This window comes from Bubalus kerabau, chromosome X, assembly GCF_029407905.1.
Source record: "Bubalus kerabau isolate K-KA32 ecotype Philippines breed swamp buffalo chromosome X, PCC_UOA_SB_1v2, whole genome shotgun sequence".
Lineage (NCBI taxonomy): Eukaryota > Metazoa > Chordata > Mammalia > Artiodactyla > Bovidae > Bubalus > Bubalus kerabau.
In genome coordinates this window covers 70,053,629-70,075,356 of record NC_073647.1, presented here as the reverse complement: position 1 = coordinate 70,075,356, position 21,728 = coordinate 70,053,629, and the positions used below count along the sequence as shown (strand labels likewise).

Below are 21,728 nucleotides of genomic sequence, written 5' to 3'. Positions count from 1 at the left end.
ATGCCAGCTGCAATAACAGCCTTTCTCTTCCTCCTGTGCCAAGCTCCTATTCACATAAGGCTGTGCAGCTGGGAGCCAGATTTGTCCAAAAAGAATTTTCCCCTCAGCTTTGTGACACTGCTCTCTAACTAGAAGTTGGAATATGAACAAGAAGGGTTGAAAGAATTCAGTCTGCTTTCTGTTTGAGTCTGAGTCTGAGCTAATAAATGCCTTTAGCTTCCAGAGCTGATTTTGTGGGTTCCTTTTGGAAATGTGCAAGTCCACAGCAAACCATCCATTCTTTCCCTTCCAGCTTCTTCCTTTTCTGCTCTGCTCATAAAGGCACTAACCATAGGAGAAGAGGAATGTAGAGTAATGATGGTCTCAACCCTAGAATTTTCTCTAGACTACTTAAGGAGGCTGGGATTGCACATGGAAGGAATATAACACCAAAAGGAAGGCTTGCCTGTTCCAAACCACTCCCTTCCCAGCCTGCCATGTGCCTGAGACACCCACCAATTGAACTGCTTCTGTAAGTCACGGAAGGTTTCTGTTCAAATGGTTTTTTGTAAGAGAGAACAAAGTAAATGGTCACCAGTCCTTAACACCTTAGCATTACATTAATTTATCAGATTTAGTATTAATAGACATCTGAGGAAATGGGACACTGAAAAGAAAAAATTTGATTGGGAGGGGTGCTGGGAAGGGAAGAAGCTGGAATATTTCTCATTGGGAGCCACACTGGCATTTGGGCAGGTGATTCTTTCCTGTGTGGGTCTCTCTAGACACCATCTACTAAGCATCAGTAGTGACTCCCATTTATAACAATTAGACCAACAGTTTGCTCATTTTCAAATGTGCTCCTAAGGAGATTAAGCACCCTCACTTCACCAATATTTGAAAAGCATTGGATATAATACTATCTGTAGAGGCCAAGCTAGAAGAATCTAAGCAGCCATGGAGTACAATGATACTAGGTTCTAGAAAGAAGTTGTTCACATTATACGGGTGTTAGAGAGACGAAGATGGCACATGGTTTCTTCCACTGTGGCTATCCTAGATGAGTATGTGTTGTTTGAGAGACTCATGCTAAGTAGGTTCCATGCCTGTCCTTCATGGGCAGGTGAGGTCCCTGTATTAATAATTTTTCCAGTGACTAGCTGAATGAAGAGGCAGCCATTCATAATAAGGGAACCAAAACTTCCAAGCTAGCCTGCCTGTTCTGGGGTCTAGAGTCTTCAGCTGTGACTCTTGCTGAGGAACTGACTATCTGAATCTGTCCATGTCTTCTGAAAGGAGGGCTTCTCTAAAAGAAAGACCATGCTAATGAATATCCTTTGGCCACCTGATGCGAAAAGTCAACTCATTGGAAAAGACACTGATGCTGGGAAAGACTGAGGGCAGGAGGAGAAGGGGGTGGCAGAGGACAAGATGGTTGGATGGCATCACCGACTCAACGGACATGAGTTTGAGCAAACTCTGGGAGATAGTGAATGACAGGGAAGCCTGGCATGCTGCAGTCCATGGGGTCGCAAAGAGTTGGACACAACTTAGTGACTGAACAACAACAAACAACAAACGAATATCCTGGCACCTGGTCAGAAGACTTATGGAATACTTCCATAGCCTCTATTCACAAAGGAACCCCATGGAGGGGGTAGTCCCTAGGAGATAATATTCTCCCCTGGGTACTGAGAAGTAATAGGTCTTGGAGTCAACTGCTCCTTTAATACAATGATCTTGGGGGAGCAGAAGATGAGCTTATTGCAAGAGTTGACCACTGCCCTGCTCAAGGCAGCAATAGAGCCTGAAACTTTTAGAGGAAGATGAAAGGAATTCCAGACATAGGCATGAGAAAGCAAACTCAAGACTGTCTCAAGGCTTCCCTGGTGGCTCAGTGGTAAAGAATCTGCCTCCCAATGCAAGAGACATGGGATGGATCCCTGATCTGGGAAGATCCCACATACTGTGGAGCAACTATGCCTGTGCACCACAGTTATTGAGCCTGTACTCTAGAGCCCAGGAGCTGCAACTATGGAGCCCACGCACTGCAGCTACTGAAGCCCTCACACCCTAGAGCCCACGCTCCACAACAAGAGAAGCCACTGCGAGAAGCCTGCATACTGCAACGAAGAGTAGCCCCTGCTCATTGCAACTAGGGAAAAGGCCCATACAGCAACGAAGACTCATCACAGCCAAAAAAAAAGACTGTCTCACCTCTGCCAGGGGCTTGTGCTGATCTCAACTATTACCAAACTCTGACCCTCCTATCCCACTTTGAAAATCTGGTGCCACTAGCCTAGAGACTCCAAACAATGAGTGAGTCCAATGGTACAGGTGTTACTGCCTGAGAGGTCCAACTACATCTTCCCCAAGCATCTCTTACATGCACCAGTTTTAGACACTGACTGACTGCCTTTTTCTCAATATTGAGGCATGGGCTGTGCTGTGTTTGAGCAGAAGTGGGTGGATCTGAGGACTGAATGCTACAAGGTATACTGCCCATGTAGAAGAATATTACTGTTCTACCATAGTTTGAAGAGAAGCACAGAGTGATTCAAATACTTGTGTGACCCCATGGACTGTAGCCCATAAGGCTCCTCTGTCCACAGAATTCTCCAGGCAAGAATACTGTAGTGTGTTTCCATTCCCTTCTCCAGGGGATCTTCTCGACCCAGGGATCAAACCCAGGTCTCCTGTATCGCAGGCAGGCTGTTTACCATCTGAGCCACCAGGGAAGCCTGTCTAAGGTAACCAGTACTGAACAAAACTGTTGAACTTTGACTAGAGGGCGGCACTGATAGAGTCTCCTCTTGAACAATGTTTCCTGCTGAACAAATGTTCGGGACCTTTGGTACCAAGAGGAGTCAGCACCTCCAAAAGCTCAGTGATGGCTGAAGTGACGCTGGCGCTCCTTCTTCTCCACCTCCACCCTTGGGCCTCCTCCAGCCCTCTCAACTTCCTTCTCTCCCTATCTTCTATCATCACCACCCTTGCTTTCCTTCAAGGCCCAACTCAGCTATATCCAAACCACACTGATTTGTCTCTTCTCTGAACTCCTTGTTTTGGATCATACATCCTTTTAAAAATGTGATGAAAGCTACAGATTTTTTCCCCTCCAGGGATATGTATTAGCATGTATGCTTGCACACTCACAACCATAAATGTGCACACATATGCCCCCTCCCCCAACACACACACATAAACCACACACTTTTGAGTATATTCATTTTAGTCTTTAGACTGATTTAAAGAAGGAATTACCCTTAAGGCCAGATGAAAAAAAATCTAGGAATAGGCAACTTGCAAGTAGAATCATCCTCCTCTGACTTTCATCCACCCTCCCCCAGTTACCTCTTACCCAGACCCTAGCCTCCCTTCCAGTCCCTTATCCTCTAGCCTCCAACTGCCTCTGATTCCCCAGGGTTCATTACTACTCTGCCCTTACCCACCCATGTAGAGAGTCTCATTCTATTAGGACTCAGTCTGGCACAATGAGCTAGCTCACTCGACAAGCAGTGTCCAGATATTAAGTTTCACAGAGATCTGCACATCAACTAGGACACATATTTGAACTAGGGTTTTCTGAAAATAACAGGGAGAGATCTGGAGGGGGGAGAAGCCCTTTGAGAACTACTGCTCATTTCACCTAAGAAAGACCCTTCCTGCCTACTCTAGAATACATGATATACTTGATGCTGACCTACACAGAATGGAGGTCACAGGCCATAACTAAATATGAGTAGAAAACAAAGGCTGTCACTTAGATGACGATCTTCCCTAAACAGCTATCTCCAAACTTCTAGTATCTGCGGCTCTGTTCCTGTTGCCACTGGCTTACCATTCCTTCTTCACACACTGACCCCAACGGTTTATGTCAGAACTACTGAAGGGGAACAGTTCATGGGGAAAAAGTTCTTACAGAAACTGGTTGTGACGCCTCCTTATGGAAGAATGTCCACTGAATGGAGAGCTTGTTCAGTGAGGCCACAGTGGTGGTGTAGGTGCAGATGAGAGTGACATCAGATCCAACAGTCACATTCACAAAACTGTCTGGGATGGTCACTTGCACTCCATTAACTTGACCTGAAAAGATAATCATATAAAAACAATGGTACACCTTCACATTCTGGTGATATTTTTTCATTACAAAGCACTTCCAATGACATCTTGAGGAGAATGTAAAATTAACCATGTCTGAAAGTCAAGCAAGCAACTGGCATGGGGTAGGAGAATTTCTAACTAATTACAGTGTGAAGATCTTCAACTCCTATGTAGTAGTGAGTTAACAATACTGAACTGAGAATTTCTTCTGTGTGAGTATGGCCTGACATGGAAGTTCTTAAAGTGTTGTCCAGAGACCCAAAAAGTCCATGAATATTGAGAACAACCAATGCAGCTGGCCCAGGGCTGATGAAGTTCCTTGGATGTGGCATGTTCAGTTTTAAAACCAGGCAAGTCTTGAGCAAGCAATGCTGGTTTTGCTAGGACTTTTTGGTGCTTAAACCAGGAAAGTCCCAAGAAAACTAAATGAGTTGGTTATCCTAGCCCTAAGACCATTTTAGGGAGGCTACAAGATCCACAGTGGAAAAGAATCCACTTGCCAATGCAGGAGATGCAGGTTTGACCCCTGGGTTGGGAAGATCCCCTGGAGGAGGAAATGACAACCCACTCCAGTGTTCTTTCCTGGAAAATTCCACGGACAGAAGAGCCTGGCAGTCCATGGGGTCGCAAAGTCAGACACAACTGAGGAACTTAACGCAGGCACAAGATCAAAATTATGTTCATAATATTTTTGTATGTCTTTGTCTGGTTTTTGTATCAGGTTAATACTAGTCTCAAAAACAAGTTTGAGATGTTCCCTCCTCTTCTTCTATTTTTTGGAAAAAAATTGTATAAAATTGTTAATTATTTTTTAAACATTTGGTAGAATTGTACAGTGAAAGTATCTAGGCCTGGAGATTTCTTTTCCAGGAGGTTTTTAAATTATGAATTCAATTTCCTTAATGATTATAGAGATAGACAATACATCTTATATTGAGTGAGTTTTAGTACTTTGTTGTTTTTGAGGAATTGATCCATTTCTTCTAAGTCATCAAATAGTGAATAAAGTTCCTTATAGTATTCCCTTATTGTATTTTTAATGACTGCAGGATATATAGTGATACCCCATATTTCATTTCTGATATTGACAATTTGTGTCTTATCTCTTTTTATTTTTACCAATCTTGTCAGAGGTTTATCAACTTTTTTCAAAAAAACAGACTTTATTTCATTTAATTTTCTCTATAGTTTTCCTATAACTATAGGGGGTTATAGGTGCGAGATAAGGAGTAGCTCCTCTCGGCCACGCTTCTGTGTGGTCCATCACAGCCAAGAGTGCCAGGCTGCGATGGTGCAGGAGTGGCCTAGAGGAGCTACGGGTCAGGGGCAAGATCAGGGGTGACAGCTGAGAGGAGCTGCTACCCCGCGTCCAAGGAGCAGTGGCTGCATGGGTACAGGAGGGCCAAGAGAAGCTACTCCAGGTTCAAGGTCAGGAGGGGCAGCCATGAGGAGATAACCCTCGTCAAGGTAAGGAGCAGCCGTGAAGAGATACCCCACGTCCAAGGTAAGAGAAACCCAATTAAGACAGTAGGTGTTGCGAGAGGGCATCAGAGGGCAGACACACTGAAACCATAATCACAGAAAACTAGCCAATCTGATCACACAGACCACAGCCTTGTCTAACTCAATGAAACTAAGCCATGCCATGTGGGGCCACCCAAGATGTGCGGATCACGGTGGACAGGTCTGACAGAATGTGGTCCACTGGAGAAGGGAATGGCAAACCACTTCAGTATTCCTGCCTTGAGAACCCCATGAACAGTATGTAAAGGCAAAATGATAGGATACTGGAAGAGGAACTCCCCAGGTCGGTAGGTGCCCAATATGCTCCTGGAGATCAGTGGAGAAATAACTCCAGAAAGAATGAAGGGATGGAGTCAAAGCAAAAACAATACCCAGCTGTGGATGTGACTGGTGATAGAAGCAAGGTCCGATGCTGTAAAGAGCAATATTGCATAGGAACCTGGAATGTCAGGTCCATGAATCAAGGCAAATTGGAAATGGTCAAACAGGAGATGGCCAGAGTGAACATTGACATTCTAGGCATCAGCGAACTAAAATGGACTGCAATGGGTGAATTTAAGTCAGATGACCAATATATCTACTACTGTGGGCAGGAATCCCTTAGAAGAAATGAAGTAGCCATCATGGTCAACAAAAGAGTCCAAAATGCAGTACTTAGATGCAATCTCAAAAATGACAGAATGATCTCTGTTCATTTCCAAGGCAAACCATTCAATATCACAGTAATCCAAGTCTATGCCCCGACCAGTAACGCTGAAGAAGCTGAACGGTTCTATGAAGACATACAAGACCTTTTAGAACTAACACCCCCAAAAGATGTCCTTTTCATTATAGGGGACTGGAATGCAAAAGTAGGAAGTCAAGAAATACCTGGAGTAACAGGCAAATCTGGCACTGGAGTACGAAACAAAGCAGGGCAAAGGCTAATAGAGTTTTGCCAAGAGAATGCACTGGTCATAGCAAACACCCTCTTCCAACAACACAAGAGAAGACTCTACACATGGACATCACCAGATGGTCAACACCGAAATCAGATTGATTATATTCTTTGCAGCCAAAGATGATGAAGCTCTATACAGTCAGCAAAAACAAGACCGGGAGCCGACTGTGACTCAGACCATGAACTCCTTATTGCCAAATTCAGACTTAAATTGAAGAAAGTAGGGAAAACCAGTAGACATTCAGGTATGACCTAAATCAAATCCCTTATGATTATACAGTGGAAGTGAGAAATAGATTTAAGGGACTAGATCTGATAGAGTGCCTGATGAACTATGGACAGAGGTTCGTGACATTGTACAGGAGACAGGGATCAAGACCATCTCCATGGATGAACTCTGGGAATTGGTGATGGACAGGGAGGCCTGGCGTGCTGTGATTCATGGGGTCGCAAAGAGTCGGACACGACTGAGGGACTGAACTGAACTGACAGTTTTCCTATTTAAATTCCATTTATTTCAGCTCTTGATTGTTTCCTTCCTTCTGCTTGTTTTGGGTTTATTTTATTCTTTTTTTTCCAGTTTCTTGATGTAAAAATTTCAATAATTCACTTGAGACTTTTCTTCATTTCAAATCTAAGCATTTAGTTTTATAAATTTCTCTCTCAGTACTGCTTTAGCTGCATGTTGCATTTGTCTGTATTTTATATTTAAATTTTCACTCAGTTCTATATATATTTTAAAAAATTTCCTTTGAGACTTTCTCATTGATCCACAGATTATTTAGAAGTGTGCTGTATGATCTTCACGTATTTAGAGACTGTCCTGTTTTCTTTCTGTTCCTTGTTTAAAGTTTATTTCCACTGCACTCAGAAAATAAACTGTTTAATTTCAAATGTTTTAAAGTTGCTGAGGTCTGTTATATGGCCATGCCTATGGTGGATCTTGCTAAGTATTCTGTGGGTGCTTGGGTAAAAAAGTGCATTCTGCTCTTTTGGGGTAGAGTGTTCTATACAAAAAGCGTGTGTGCATGAGTGCCAAGTTGCTTCAATTGTGTCCGACTCTTTGTGACCCTGTGGACTGTATCCCATCAGAGTCCTCTGTCCATAGGATTTTCCAGGCAAGAATACTGGAGTGTGTTGCCATGCTATCCTCCAGGCGATCTTTTCTACCCAGAGATCAAACCTACATCTCTTATGTCTCCTGTATTGGCAGGTGGGTTCTCTACCACAAGCACCACCTGGGAAGCCCACCTGTACAAAGAGATGTACTTTGAGAATAGCATTGAAACAAAACATGTATATTACCATATGTAAAATAGATGACCAGTTCAAATTTTATGCATGAAGCAGGGTACCCAAAGCTGGTGCTCTGGGACAATCCGGAGGGATGGGGTGGGCAGGGAGGAGGAAGGGGGGTTCAGGATGGTGGGAACACATGTACACCCATGGCTGATTCATGTAGATGTATGGCAAAAACCACCACAATATTGTAAAGTAATTAGCCTCCAATTAAAATTAATTAATTAATTTTAAAAAACACTGTGAAAACTTACCAAGACAGACCACATTCTGGGCCATAAAGCAAACCTTAACAATTTTAAAAGAACAGAAATCAAACACTATCTGCTCTCAGACCACAATGAAAATAAAGCAGAAATCAATACAGAAAAGATTACTTGAAAGTCCCAAAATACTAGGAGATTAAACAACATGCTTCTAAATAACATATGGGTCAAAGAAAAAATCTCAGGAGAAATTTTTAAATATTTTTTAACTAGATGAAAATGAAAATACAACTTATCAAAATTTATGATATGCTGCCAAAACAGTGCTTAGAGGAAGATTTACAACACTGAATGTGAAAGCTCTAAAATCAATCATCTGAGCTTGTTCCTTAGGAAACTAGAAAAAGAAGAGTAATAAACAATAAGGTCCTACTGTATAGCACAGGGAGCTATACTCAGTATCCAGTGATAACCCATAATGGAAAAGAATATGAAAAAGCATATATATGTATAACTGAATAACTTTGCTGTACAGCAGAAATTAATACATTGTAAATCAACTATATTTACATAAAATTTAAAAAAAATTTTAGGAGTATATTAAATTCAAAGTAAGCAGAAGAAAAGAAATAATGAAAATTAGAGTAGAAATCAATGAAACTGAAAACAGGAAATAAATGGACAAAACCAATGAAACCAAAACTGGTTATCTGAAAAGATAAAGAAAATTGATAAGGCTCTACTTAGGCTAACTAAGAAAAAAATACAAAGTATATAGTTACTAATAAAATAGGGGCCACCACTGCAGATACCATGGACATTAAAAGGATTAATAAAAGAATACCAGGAACAAACCTATGCCCACAAATTTGACAACCTAGATTAAATGGCTCAATTTCTTGAAAGACACAATCTGCCAAAACTCACACAAAAAGTAGACAATTGGAATAGGCCTATGTCTATTCTGTATCTATGAAAGAAATTGAATCAATAATTAAAAACTTTCCAATATAGAAAGCACCAGGTTCAGATGGGTTCACTGGTGAATTCTACCAAATTATTTAAGGAAGAAACTGTATCAACTGTCTACAATCTCCTTTAGAAAACAGAACAAAGGGAATGCTTCCTAACTCATCCTAAGATCCAACATCGCCCTAATACTAAAACCAGAAAAATATTACAAGAAAACAATAGAGCAATATGTCTTATGAATACAGATGCAAAAATCCTCAACAAAATATTAGCAAATCAAATCCAACAATAAGTAAAAAGAATTTCTACACCAAGACCAAGTGTGATTTATACCAAGCATGCAAGCCTGGTTCAACACTTGAAAATCAATTCATTATCACAGAAATAGCCTAAAGAAAAAAAAAATCACATGATCATATCAATATATGCAGAGAAATCATTTGACAAAGTCTAACATGTATTCATGATAAAGACTCTCAATAAACTAAGAATAGAGGACTTATTCAATCTGATGTAGAACAGCTACAAAATTCCTACAGCTAATATCATACATAATGGTAAAAAACTAGAAGCTTTCCTACTAAGATCAGGAACAAGGCAAGGATATCCCTCTCATCACTCCTTATGAGTCTTATACTGGAAGTCCTAGCTGATGCAATAAGACACAAAAAGGAAATAAAAGGTATATGGATTGTGAGAAATGACAGATGACATGCTGCTTATGCAAAAAATCCAAAAGAATCAGCAAAAAAACTCCTAGAACTAGTAAGTGATTATAAGAAAGTTTCAAGATACAAGGTTAATGTACAAAACTTTATTGCTTTCCTGTATACTAGCAATGAACAAGTAGAATTTGAAATTAAAAACACAATGGGATAAATTAGGAGCATGGAATGAACACACACACACTACTGTACGTAAGACAGATAACCAAAAAGGACCTTCTCTATAGCACAGGGAACTCTATTCAATATTATTGGATAATCTATATGAGAAAATAATCTGAAAAAGAATGAATATATGTGTATTTGTAACTGAATCACTTTGCCATACACCTGAAACTAACACAACATTGTAAATCAACTATGCTCCAATAAAATTAAAATAAAAGAACACACAACCATTTATATAAAATACACAAAATTTAAATAAAATACTTAAGTCTAACAAAATATGTACAAGATCTATATGACGAAAACTAAAAAACTCTGAGGGAAGAAATAAAAGAAGAATTACTAAATGGAGAGACATTTCAGGTCTAAGGATAGGAAGACAATATTGTCAAGATGTCAGTTCTTCCCAACTTGATCTATGCTGCTGCCAAGTCGCTTCAGTCGTGTCCGACTCTGTGCGACCCCAGAGATGGCAGCCCACCAGGCTGCCCCGTCCCTGGGATTCTCCACGCAAGAACACTGGAGTGGGTTGCCATTTCCTTCTCCAGTGCATGAAAGTGAAAAGTGAAAGTGAAGTCACTCAGTCGTGTCCGACTCCTAGCGACCCCATGGACTGCAGCCTACCAGGCTCCTCCACCCATGGGATTTTCCAGGCAAGAGTACTGGAGTGGGTTGCCATTGCCTTCTCCAACTTGATCTATAGACTCAGTGTAATCCCAATCAAAATCCCAACAAGTTATCATGTGGATATCAACTAAGTTACTCCAAAGTTTATATGGAGAGACAGAAGACCCAGAATAATCAACACAAAATACTAAAGGAGAAGAACAAAGTTGGAGGACTGATATTACCAACTTTAAGACTTCCTATAAAGCTACAGTAATCAAGACCATGTAGTACTGATGAAGGAATAGACAAATAGATCAATGGACCAGAATAGAGAGGCTAGAAACAGACTCACATAAATGTAGTCAACTGATCTTTGACAAAGGAGCAAAGGCAACACAATGGAGGAAAGAAAATCTCAACAAATGGTGCTGGAACAATGGATGTCCATGGGCAAAATAATAATAATCTATACATAGATCTTACACATTTCACAAAATTATCTCAAAATGGATCACAGATCTAAATGTAAAAAGCAAAACTAAAAAACTCCTCAAACATAGACAGCATTGGAGAAAATCTAGATGACCTTGGGCTTGATGATGACTTTAGATACAATACTTAAAAAACTGGAAATAGAACTGCCTTATGATCCAGCAATCCCATTGCTGGGCATACACACTGAGGAAACCAGAAGGGAAAGAGACACGTGTACCCCAATGTTCATCGCAGCACTGTTTATAATAGCCAGGACATGGAAGCAACCTAGATGTCCATCAGCAGTTGAATGGATAAGAAAGCTATGGTACATATACACAATGGAGTATTACTCAGCCATTAAAAAGAATACATTTGAATCAGTTCTAATGAGGTGGATGAAACTGGAGCCTATTATACAGAGTGAAGTAAGCCAGAAAGAAAAACACCAATACAGTATACTAATGCATATATATGGAATTTAGAAAGAGGGTAACAATAACCCTGTGTACGAGACAGCAAAAGAGATACTGATGTATAGAACAGTCTTATGGACTCTGTGGGAGAGGGAGAGGGTGGGAAGATTTGGGAGAATGGCATTGAAACATGTAAAATATCATGTATGAAACGAGTTGCCAGTCCAGGTTCGATGCACGATACTGGATGCTTGGGGCTGGTGCACTGGGACGACCCAGAGGGATGGTATGGGGAGGGAGGGGGGAGGAGGGTTCAAGATGGGGAACACAGGTATACCTGTGGCGGATTCATTTTGATGTGTGGCAAAACTAATACAATTATGTAAAGTTTAAAAATAAAATAAAATTAAAAAAAAATACCAAAGGCATGATCCATGAAAGAAAAAGTTGACAAACTGAACTTCATTAAAACTGAAACTGATCTGTGAAAGACGCTGTCAAGAGAACTCTTAAAACTCAGTAATAAGCAGACAACTGGATTTTAAAAATGGACTAAGTACCATCAAGGGACATCTCACCAAAGGTAATATATAGATGGCAAATGAGCATATGAAAAGATGATCCCCATTGTATGTCGTCAGGGAAATGCTAATTAAAACAACACTACAGGGGGTACTTCCCTGGCAGTCCAGTGGTTAAGACTCCAGGCGTCTAATGCATGGGGTGCAGGTTGGAGCCTTGGTCAGGGAACTAAGATCCCACATGCCACATGGCACAGCCAAAAAAAAATATTTTTAAAAATTCACAACACACAATGCTGATGAGGATGTGGAGCAACAGAAACTCTCATTTGTTGCTGTTGGAAAGGCAAAATGGTACATCCACTTTGAGACAGTTTGGTGGTTTCTTACAAAACTAAACATACTCTGACCACACTATCCACCAATTGTGTTCCTTGATATTTAACCAAAGAAGCTGAAAACATATGTCTACACACAAAACTACGCACAGAGGTGTTTACAGAAGATTTATTTATAACTGCTACAACTTGGAAGCAACCAAGACGTCCTTCAGTAGGTGAATGGATTAAAAAACTGTGGTATATCCAGACAATGCAATGTTACTCAGCGCTGAAAATCAATGAGTTATCAAGCCGTGAAAAGACATGGAGAAATCTTAAATGCATATTCCTAAGTTAAAGAAGTCAATCTGAAAAGGCTACACACTGTGTGATTCCAACTTAAGTGACATTCTGGAAAAGGCAAAATTATGGAGACAGTAAACAGATGAATGGTTGAAAGGTGCTGGTATAGAGGAAGGCATCAATAGGTGGAGCAAAAGGGATTTTTAGGACAGTGAAAATACTCTGTACAGTAATATAATGGTAGACATATGTGATTATACATTTGTCAAAACCTATAGACATTTTGTCTATTACGTTAGGAAACTCCTATTTTAAATCTTTCATTTTAGCAGATAGTCCATTTTATTTATGTTCGGTGCACAGGTCTCAGCCTACTTTGTGGGCTGTATTTCTAATGCTAGTTTAATTTTTGGTCTTTGTGGTATTGTTTTGGTCTGTTTGGTTATCTGGAGTCAGCAGGGCTTCTGTACATCGCTGACCCTGTTGCCTGAGTCGGTGGAAGCATTACCCCAGGTCAGGCTGCTGGGTGTCTCTCGGCGGGGGATAGGTATGGCAAGACACTCCTACTGGAACCCCAGCTACTCTGGTGTCTCTGTTTGGGGGAGGAGAGACAAAGAGCCTTCTAGAACCAGATACTTGCTGTGACTTCATCCCTCTTTTCTGTTCCACCCTCCCACCTCGGTATCGCTAGGTGAAAGTAGGGAATCTCAGGCCCAGTGAGGAAGGAGATTGCTTTTGTCTACTATTGTTGGTGGGACTCCTGATGATTCCCCCTTGCCGGTGTGTTTAGCTCATCTGATGTCAAAGGGACTCCCACTCATTCTGGGTTCCCTTTGGGTAAAGAGACATAAGACACCCTGCCTCTCCGTTGTTTCCAGGGTCCCAAGCAAGTTTTCTTTCTTTCTTCTTTTTAAATAATTTTTATTCATTCATTTTTGGCTGTGCTGGGTCTTCGTTGCTGTGTAGGTTTTTCTCTAGCTGGCGAGAGAGGGGGCTACTCTGTAGCTGCAGTGCGCAGGCTTCTTCACTGCGGTGGCTTCTCTTGTTGTGGGGCAAGGGCTCTAGAGCACAGGCTCAACAGTTGTGGCACACGGGTTTAGTTGCTCAGCAGCATGCAGGATCTTCCCAGATCAGGGATCAAACCCACATCTCCTGCATTGGCAGGCAGATTCTTCATCACTAAGCCACCAGGGAAAGCCCTGCTTTCTTCTTAATATCTTTCTGAGTTCTCCTTTGGTCATCTCTTACATTATTTCCAGGGAGGGTTTATACTTGTGCTTAGCAGGGAGAAGCAAGGAGAAACATATCTGTGTCATTTTGTCCAAACCAGAAATCTCCTTCAAGATTTAAGACTGTAAAAAGGGCCTGAGACCATGATGTTTGAGAACTGTTGACCTTACAAAATAATCTGCTGCCCATATGATTTGGAGGAACACCGAAGAGCCTCCTACTCCAAAATTCAGCCTACCAGTGTACTTGAAATCCTTAGTACTATCCAAGCATTTTCCCAAGGGATGTTATAGGCGATGTTACTTTGGATAACACTATAGAGGCATAGTATCTTCCCTGGTGGATCAAACGATAAACTGTCTGCCTACAATGCAGGGGACCCGGGTTTGATTCCTGGGTTGGGAAGATCCTCTGGAGAAGGACATGGCAACCCACTCCAGTACTCTTGCCTGGAAAATCCCATGGACAGACGAGCATGGTAGGCTACAGTCCATGGGGTGGCCAAGAGTTGGACATGACTGAGTGACTTCACTTTCACTTTATAGAGGCATTAGCTCATTTGAATAATTGGTTATTATCCATTGCAAAGTCAGAGCATAGAATATAGAAGCTCTCCAGGGTGGAACATGACTGTCAGGCAGTTGCTAAAGAATGGTCAAGTTTAAAAGATGCTCTCTATGCTGCAGCGGGGCTAGAATGAGAACGCTAGCTACCCTCAGGGTTGGGACAGGATGAAGATACAAAGATGACAGGAAGATCAGAGGAAATAGTACAGAAAGACAAATTCCTGGCCCCCTTCCCAAAGATGACTTTAATTTTATTTTTTCTTAGTGACAGTGGTCAGGCAAAAGGAACTCAGGGATTTAACAAACATTTTGAAAATTTTAAAGAAAAGCAAACTATTGTACTGATTACCCCTAATTTCCTGGACTCAATAGCCGTGTTCTCTGTCACAGCCAGGTCATCTGATCCAGTTGCTTCTCTCCCAGAGTTGGCTGTTTACATCAATGTCTTGATGAACTGAGAGAAGTATTTTAGGGTAAGCACTCATGCAGCATCTTCTGACTCCATGCAGTTTTCCTTCTCCCAATGTTCTCCTTCCAATGCATTCCTGGTTCCTATAACATCTCCTCCCAAAACAAAGTTGCAGTGCAGAAAGCAGCTACTCTTTTTGATGGAAAATTCACTGGAGATTGCTAAGTGACTCTCCTGCCCTCAAAAGCCCATTTCTTTTCTCCTGGAAGTTAGGCACATCCATCCCTGGTTATGTGCAAATAGTGACTTCCAAATGTATTTAAAGCATCCAAAATTAAAGGGATAGAATGAGGATTTGGTGGCCATTAAAGTTACCATAAACTTTCCTCTAAAAAAGGGATTTTGAAGATATTTATTTGGCGGTCATTTTTGTCCTCTAGTTTACATCCCAAAATCTACTATGGAACTGAGATAAAGTGAAGTGAAAGTCACTCAGTCGTGTCCAACTCTTTGCAACCCCATGTACTACACAGTCCGTAGAATTCTCCAGGCCAGAATACTGGAGTGGGAAGCCTTTCTCTTCTCCAGGGGATCTTCCCAAACCAGGGTCAAACCCAGGTCTCCCACATTGCAGTCGATTCCTTACCAGCTGAGCCACAAGAGAAGCCCATTATGGGATTGGGTAATGGTAATAACTTTTGATAGGTAAAGTAAACACACACACACACACACACACACACACACAAAACAAAACAGAAAAGCCTCTAAGGGCTGCTCTCAACATAAGTGCCTGAAGGCAGAGTAAACACAATTCTCACACAAAGCAAGCCATGGGAAAAGTCGTGATGCCTATCAACTAATATCTGCTGAGCACCTATTTTATGCCATGAACAGCGCTAACACTGGGGAAATAATAATGAACAAGACAGACACAATCTCTGCGTGCCATGTCAATGCACCATGAACCATTTATATAGCACAGACCAGAATGGAGGCAAATGAAAATCAAGGAGTTGGTAACAATCTGATTTAAATATTTTCAACATATTTTTAATAGAAGCCATATAAATATGGCGCTAGTGGTAAAGAACTAGCCTGCCAATGCAGGAGACGTAAGAGTCATGGGTTCTATCCCTGGGTCTGGAAGATCCCTTGAAGGAGGGCACAGCAATGCACTCCAGTACTCTTGCCTGGAGAAGCCTGGCAGACAGAGAAGCCTGGGTGTCCATAGGGGCGCACAGAGTCGGACACAACTGAAGCAATTTAGCACATATAAATATGTACATGAAATGTATAAAAGCTCAACAGTATCACCTCAGAATAAGTACAGTAACCTCCAAATCTATTGTGAGACAAAATATTTTTAAGGATACAACATGTTGTTCTATAAATATGTAACAATTGGCAAGGCAATATTTCCAGACCATTTTTATTACCCTGATTCCCAATACTCAGCACCATAATCAATCCTTAAATTATGAAGAAAAGACAGTTTTCAGAACTGTCCATCTCTAATATAATGACAATGCACTTCAGAGCTAAGAGTTATATATTTCCAGATGAACTTTTTTAAAATGTCACATCATTCTATTAGTGAACATTACTTAAGCCTCTGAGATCACTGTCTAGTCCAGCACTGTCCAATAGAACTTTCCGTGATAAAAGTAGCCATTCAAAGTGAAAAAGTAAAAATGTTAGTTGCTCAGTTGTTGTGTTCAACTCTTTGTGACCCCAGCAGTTAGGACTTCACGCTTTCACTGCTGAGGGCATGAAAGTGTTAGTCCACCAGTCTCCTTTGTCCATGGGATTTCCCAGGCAAGAATACTGGAGTGGGTTACCATTTCCTTCTTCAGGGGATCTTTCCGACCCAGGGATCGGACCCAAGTCTCCTGCATTGCAAGCGAATTCTTTACTGTCTGAGCCACCCCCTGGGGAAGCCCATTACCCACATGCAGTTATGGAGCACCTGAAATGTTGCTAGTGCAACTGAAGAACTGAATTTCTTATTTTATTTAATTTGAATTAAGTTATATGTGAATAGCCACATGTGGATAGTGAAAAGTAAAATTTAGTCTTAAACTGAAAGTGATTGTGTGTGTGTCAGGGGAAAAAAAATGTTCCCTTTCTTTGGATTCATTTAGTCTAAATTGAGAAATTATTTAAAAATTGAAGAAGGAAAAAAAAACCTATACATTGACAAGACTCTGACTATACAGCAAAATAAAGATTAGCACCTGATTTAAACAAAACTGAGGACTGCAATTTCACTCACTGACCTGCCTGAATTAAAAAAAAACACCCCCCCCACCCAAAGAACACATATGTGGTTGAAATATGTATGACTGCTTTTAAAAATCAGTGCATACTATTAAAGGAAAATAATCCAAGGTGTATACACTTGAGTTAATCAACACTCTAAACAGATTTTAAATGCCTCATGTTTTGGTAATGATTGTTCATTCATCTATTTAATGCCTACAATGTGACAGGCTCTTTGCTCAGGGGGATTATTATTCTAACATACCAAACAGACAAATTTGACCTGTTGCAATTTAAGTGATTTAATTTCAAGCTGCCGCTGCTAAGTCGCTTCAGTCGTGTCTGACTCTGTGCAACCCCATAGACGGCAGCCCACCAGGCTCCGCCGTCCCTGGGATTCTCCAGCAAGAACACTGGAGTGGGTTGCCATTTCCTTCTCTAATGCATGAAAGTGAAAAGTGAAAGTGACGTCACTCAGTCCTGTCAGACTCTTAGCGACCCCATGGACTGCAGCCCACCAGGCTCCTCGGTCCATGGGATTTTCCAGGAAAGAGTACCAGAGTGAGGTGCCATTGCCTTCTCCTAATTTCAAGCAACTTCATGTAAAATTGCTTCATTTTTGAGTTAGACAAGAATCAAGTGATCACTAACTTTATGGATCTGACTAAAGTTCAAATATATTACTGCATTAAAATGCATAGCACATACCATGTGAAAATGGAAACAACATTAACATATCTTTCAAACAGGTGACTATACTACAAGCATCTAAAATGATATGCTTGAACTTTTTGAAGATTTTTTTCAATAAAATTATTTTCCTGAAGTGGAATATACCTGACTTCCTTATAAGTCAATAGAAAGGCTTTCACTAAAATAAAAATGTGTCTTGCTTAGTTGTCCGAAGAATTCATTTTATATATGTATGTGAAAATCATTTCTGAATGTTTGGGGTTTGAGAAGGTAACTCACTCTTTTATTTTTCTACCTTTATTCAGATATAATTTACATATAACATTGTATAAGTTTAAGCTGTACAAAGTGTTGATTTGACATATATTGCAAAATGATTACCACCAAAGCATTAACTAATACTTTCATCACATCACATAATTACCATTTCTTTTTTGTGGTGACAATATTTAAGATCTACTCTCTAAATAACTTTCAAGTATACAGTATTGTCAATTATAGTCATCATGCTGTACATTAGATCCCTAGTTCTTACTCATCTTCTAACTGAAAGTTTGTACCGTTTGATCAACATCACCCCCATTATCCCACAACCACCATCCCTGGTAACCACCACTATGCTCTCTGTTTCCATGAATTCAGGTTGCTGTTTTTTCAGATTCCACATATGAGTGAGATCATACAGTGTTTGTCTTTCTCTGACTTATCTCACTTAGCATAATGTCCTTAAGGTCCATCCATGTCACAAATGGCAGGATTTCAGAAGGTAATTAATTTTCAGTAAACATTTCCTATGTGCCCACTATGTGCCAAGCACCATGCTTAACACCAAAAATGTGACATTCTTCCTGACCAGGAAACAAGTTCAGATAACACATCAAATTGCACATTGATGGAAACACTACCAGCTGCCTCACAGCCATTTCTGGATCAAATGATGGATACTACTAATACCAGGCATAGCTTACTGAATTCTTTCTTTCTCTGACTTCCATACATATGTAAGCACTGCAAACAATATATTGTACCATATTTCCATTCTATCTGCTAGACTGACACTACCACATTTTGTTGGGCCAGCTAGATTATATATGTACACTATGCATCGGCAAAATCAGTTAGACAGTAACTTAAAAACAAAGGCTCTGAAGTATTTATTGGTAACTCTGGGCTTTGTTCAGCAAGTCACAGGTAAGATCCTGAGATCATCTAAGTAAGTTTTTAAACAATAAAAAAATTGTATGCAAGATATAAACTCAATTCTGTAATATACTATTTACTTGCAAGAGGAAAAAAAATAAGAAATTCACCAGAATCTCTGATAAAATTTCTGGTGACTTTTATTTTCTTATTTATATGTTTCCATATTTCCAACGGTCTACAAAGACCATACATTACATTTATAATCAGTAAAAATTGTATCTACATTAGTTATAGTAGAAGCCACTTTTGTAACTGTTCCAAAATGGTATCTAGCATAGGCCAGAGTTAGGCCTCAGAGAGGGAGGGAGGTGTTGACTACAGGTGTGATTTTAGAGGCTGCTGTAGAAGGCCCATGGCGACCCAATTAGCTAATGACTGGAATCTCTTTAAAAGGGACAAAGACTTTCACTGTCTAAAGTTAAGGTGTAAAATGAATATTCTTGGAGGAAAGGGAAAATAGGAACATATGTTCCCACCAGGATGGAAATTGAGAAAGGCAGCTTTTTCCAGCTCTAAGTCCTGGCTAGATCACTCGATAAATGTAGTGTTGCCTTCTGGCAACTCCACAGAACATGTCTGCTTAAACATATAGCAATGAACATTTAGAGAATTATTACTAAATATCATATAGTTTTGAAAAGTAACATTTCTGATGATAAACATAGTGTAATACAGTGTTCTTTGTAGAAACCATAGAAAATATGAAAAGGCTGGGGAATAAGATTAAAATCATCTATAATCCCATCAGCCAGAGGTAATCATCATGAACAGTTTGGTACATAACCTTCTAAGAATTTATTCTAGGCATGCGGGTATATCCTGCTTTTCACTTAGTATTTTATCTTGAACATTTTCTTATGTTGTTAAATATGCTTAGTAAACCTCATTCTAATAACTGCCAAATATTACTTAGGGCTTCCCTTGTGGCTCAGCTGGTAAAGAATCCACCTGCAATGTGGGAGACCTGGGTTCGATCCCTGGGTTGGGAAGATCCCCTGGAGAAGGGAAAGGCTACCCACTCCAGCATTATGGACTGTATAGTCTATGGGGTTGCAAAGACATTTCTTGGATAAACAATTTTATTGACTCTACCATGGACCTAATTTATCATAAGAAGAGATTCAAAATATATCTGGTATCTGAAAAAACTAGCCAAGGGATTTTTCTGAATTAGTGATCTCTCCTGGGTCTACCAATATTAGGATTTGACTCTAAAAATGATTTTGTTTTGCTCAAACCTCTAAAAACACCCAGATTGTGCACAATGATAAATTACTCACGTATTTTCCTAAATACCATCTTATGCTTTGAAAAGTACAATTCTTAGGAAATGTTAGATAGTTAAGCATGACAGGCGCTCCCAGCCAGGTTTAGCAAATTGATCAAAATGAATTTGAAGGAAACAGTCAAGTAAAACAGAGGGAAAAAAGTATCCTTGGCACAAACTTCAGCTTCTGAGTAAATTCATCTGTTCAACCTTCAAGCTAAAAAAAGAAAGATACTGCAATTTGGGGGGGAGGGATTCTAATTCAGAAGCTACATAAAACAATTCTATTTACAGCCCGGGTTCCCAAAATATCAGCATAGCACATATTTACTAAGCAAATTTTCTGAAAATTGTTTTACTTAGCACACTAATATAGTTCCTTTTAAGCACAGGAGGGGAATATTCTATGTAAAAAAAAAAATTGCAATTTCAGTTTAAAAGGAAACTCCATTTCCAATGATCTTTGGTGGGCTGGAGATCCACTCCCCCTTACCTGCAAGGCAGTTGAGAATCAGAAACACCTTCCAAAACGTTAACCCCATTGTGCTGAGGTTCGCTGAGCGCAGTCAAGGTCCAGTAGCTTGCCCGGGCTAGGCTGAGTCTCAAACTGACTTCTTCAGTCACACCGAGGTTTGCCAGGCTTATCTGCTGGCATCACCAAGCAAACAAGCTTCTTGGGGCTTACTTATTGGTTACAGACCTTTCTCAGAGCAGATGTGTGTTTCTTTGAAATGTTTTTCATGGGGCGTGTTTCCTTGATATATTTGCTACTGTGTTAATGATAAACCCACATATTTAAATTCTTAAAGTTCTTTGTACACAGATTCCTAAGTTTTATTGTTTAAAATTAATCTTATTAAAAAGTTATACTTGAGGGGAAAAGATATAATTGGAAGAGAACCTATATAAATAAAAGTTGACAAGGTTAATTAATTTCAAATATTTCCATAAATGTCTTATGGCATCGATTCACTAACCTTTTACAAATTAAGTTAGCAAATTAATGTTCTAAGATTTTCTCAGGAGACAGGGTTCACAGGAAGGGCACGGGGGAGTTGACGCAAGAAAGCATCCAATTTCTATGCGAACAAACTCTCGACACATCACACTTTTTTGAAGCCCTAGTAGTAGAGTGAATTGCATGTTTTTGTCTTCCAAGTTAGAAACCCTGTAGCATTTATTCATTCACCTAATTTTGCAAATTGGTTGGACTTGCCCGATGGCTCAGAAGGTAAAGAATCTGCCTGCAATGCAGGAGATGCAGGTTCGATCCCTGGGTCAGGAAGATCCACTGGAGGAGGAAATGGTAACCCATTCCAGTATTCTTACTTGGAAAATGGATAGAGGAGCCTTGAGGGCTACAGTCCATGGGGTCGCAGAGTCAGACACAACTGAGCACACACGAGCAATTTTGCAAAATGAGGTAAGTAAATAAATGAGCTAAGACTTCCACTGGATGAGTCTGAATTTTTGCAGAATTAGGATACTGAATAGGTGCCACAGGGTTAACTTAGAAAGGGGGTTCACTAGAAGGGAATGGC

General features: G+C 40.2%; 1 protein-coding gene across 1 annotated transcript in view; it reads right to left on the bottom strand.

Moving 5' to 3' along the window:
- VSIG1 (V-set and immunoglobulin domain containing 1) overlaps positions 1-20,904 on the bottom strand; it is a 36,158-nt gene extending 15,254 nt beyond the window's left edge. The window contains exons 1-2 of the mRNA XM_055563531.1: positions 20,681-20,904; positions 3,902-4,065 (exon numbers count right to left, since the gene is read on the bottom strand). Of these exons, the coding sequence (XP_055419506.1) occupies positions 3,902-4,065; positions 20,681-20,729 (213 nt within the window). The 5' untranslated portion in view covers positions 20,730-20,904. The remainder of the gene's footprint in view (positions 1-3,901; positions 4,066-20,680) is intronic.
- Positions 20,905-21,728: the final 824 nt, after the last annotated feature.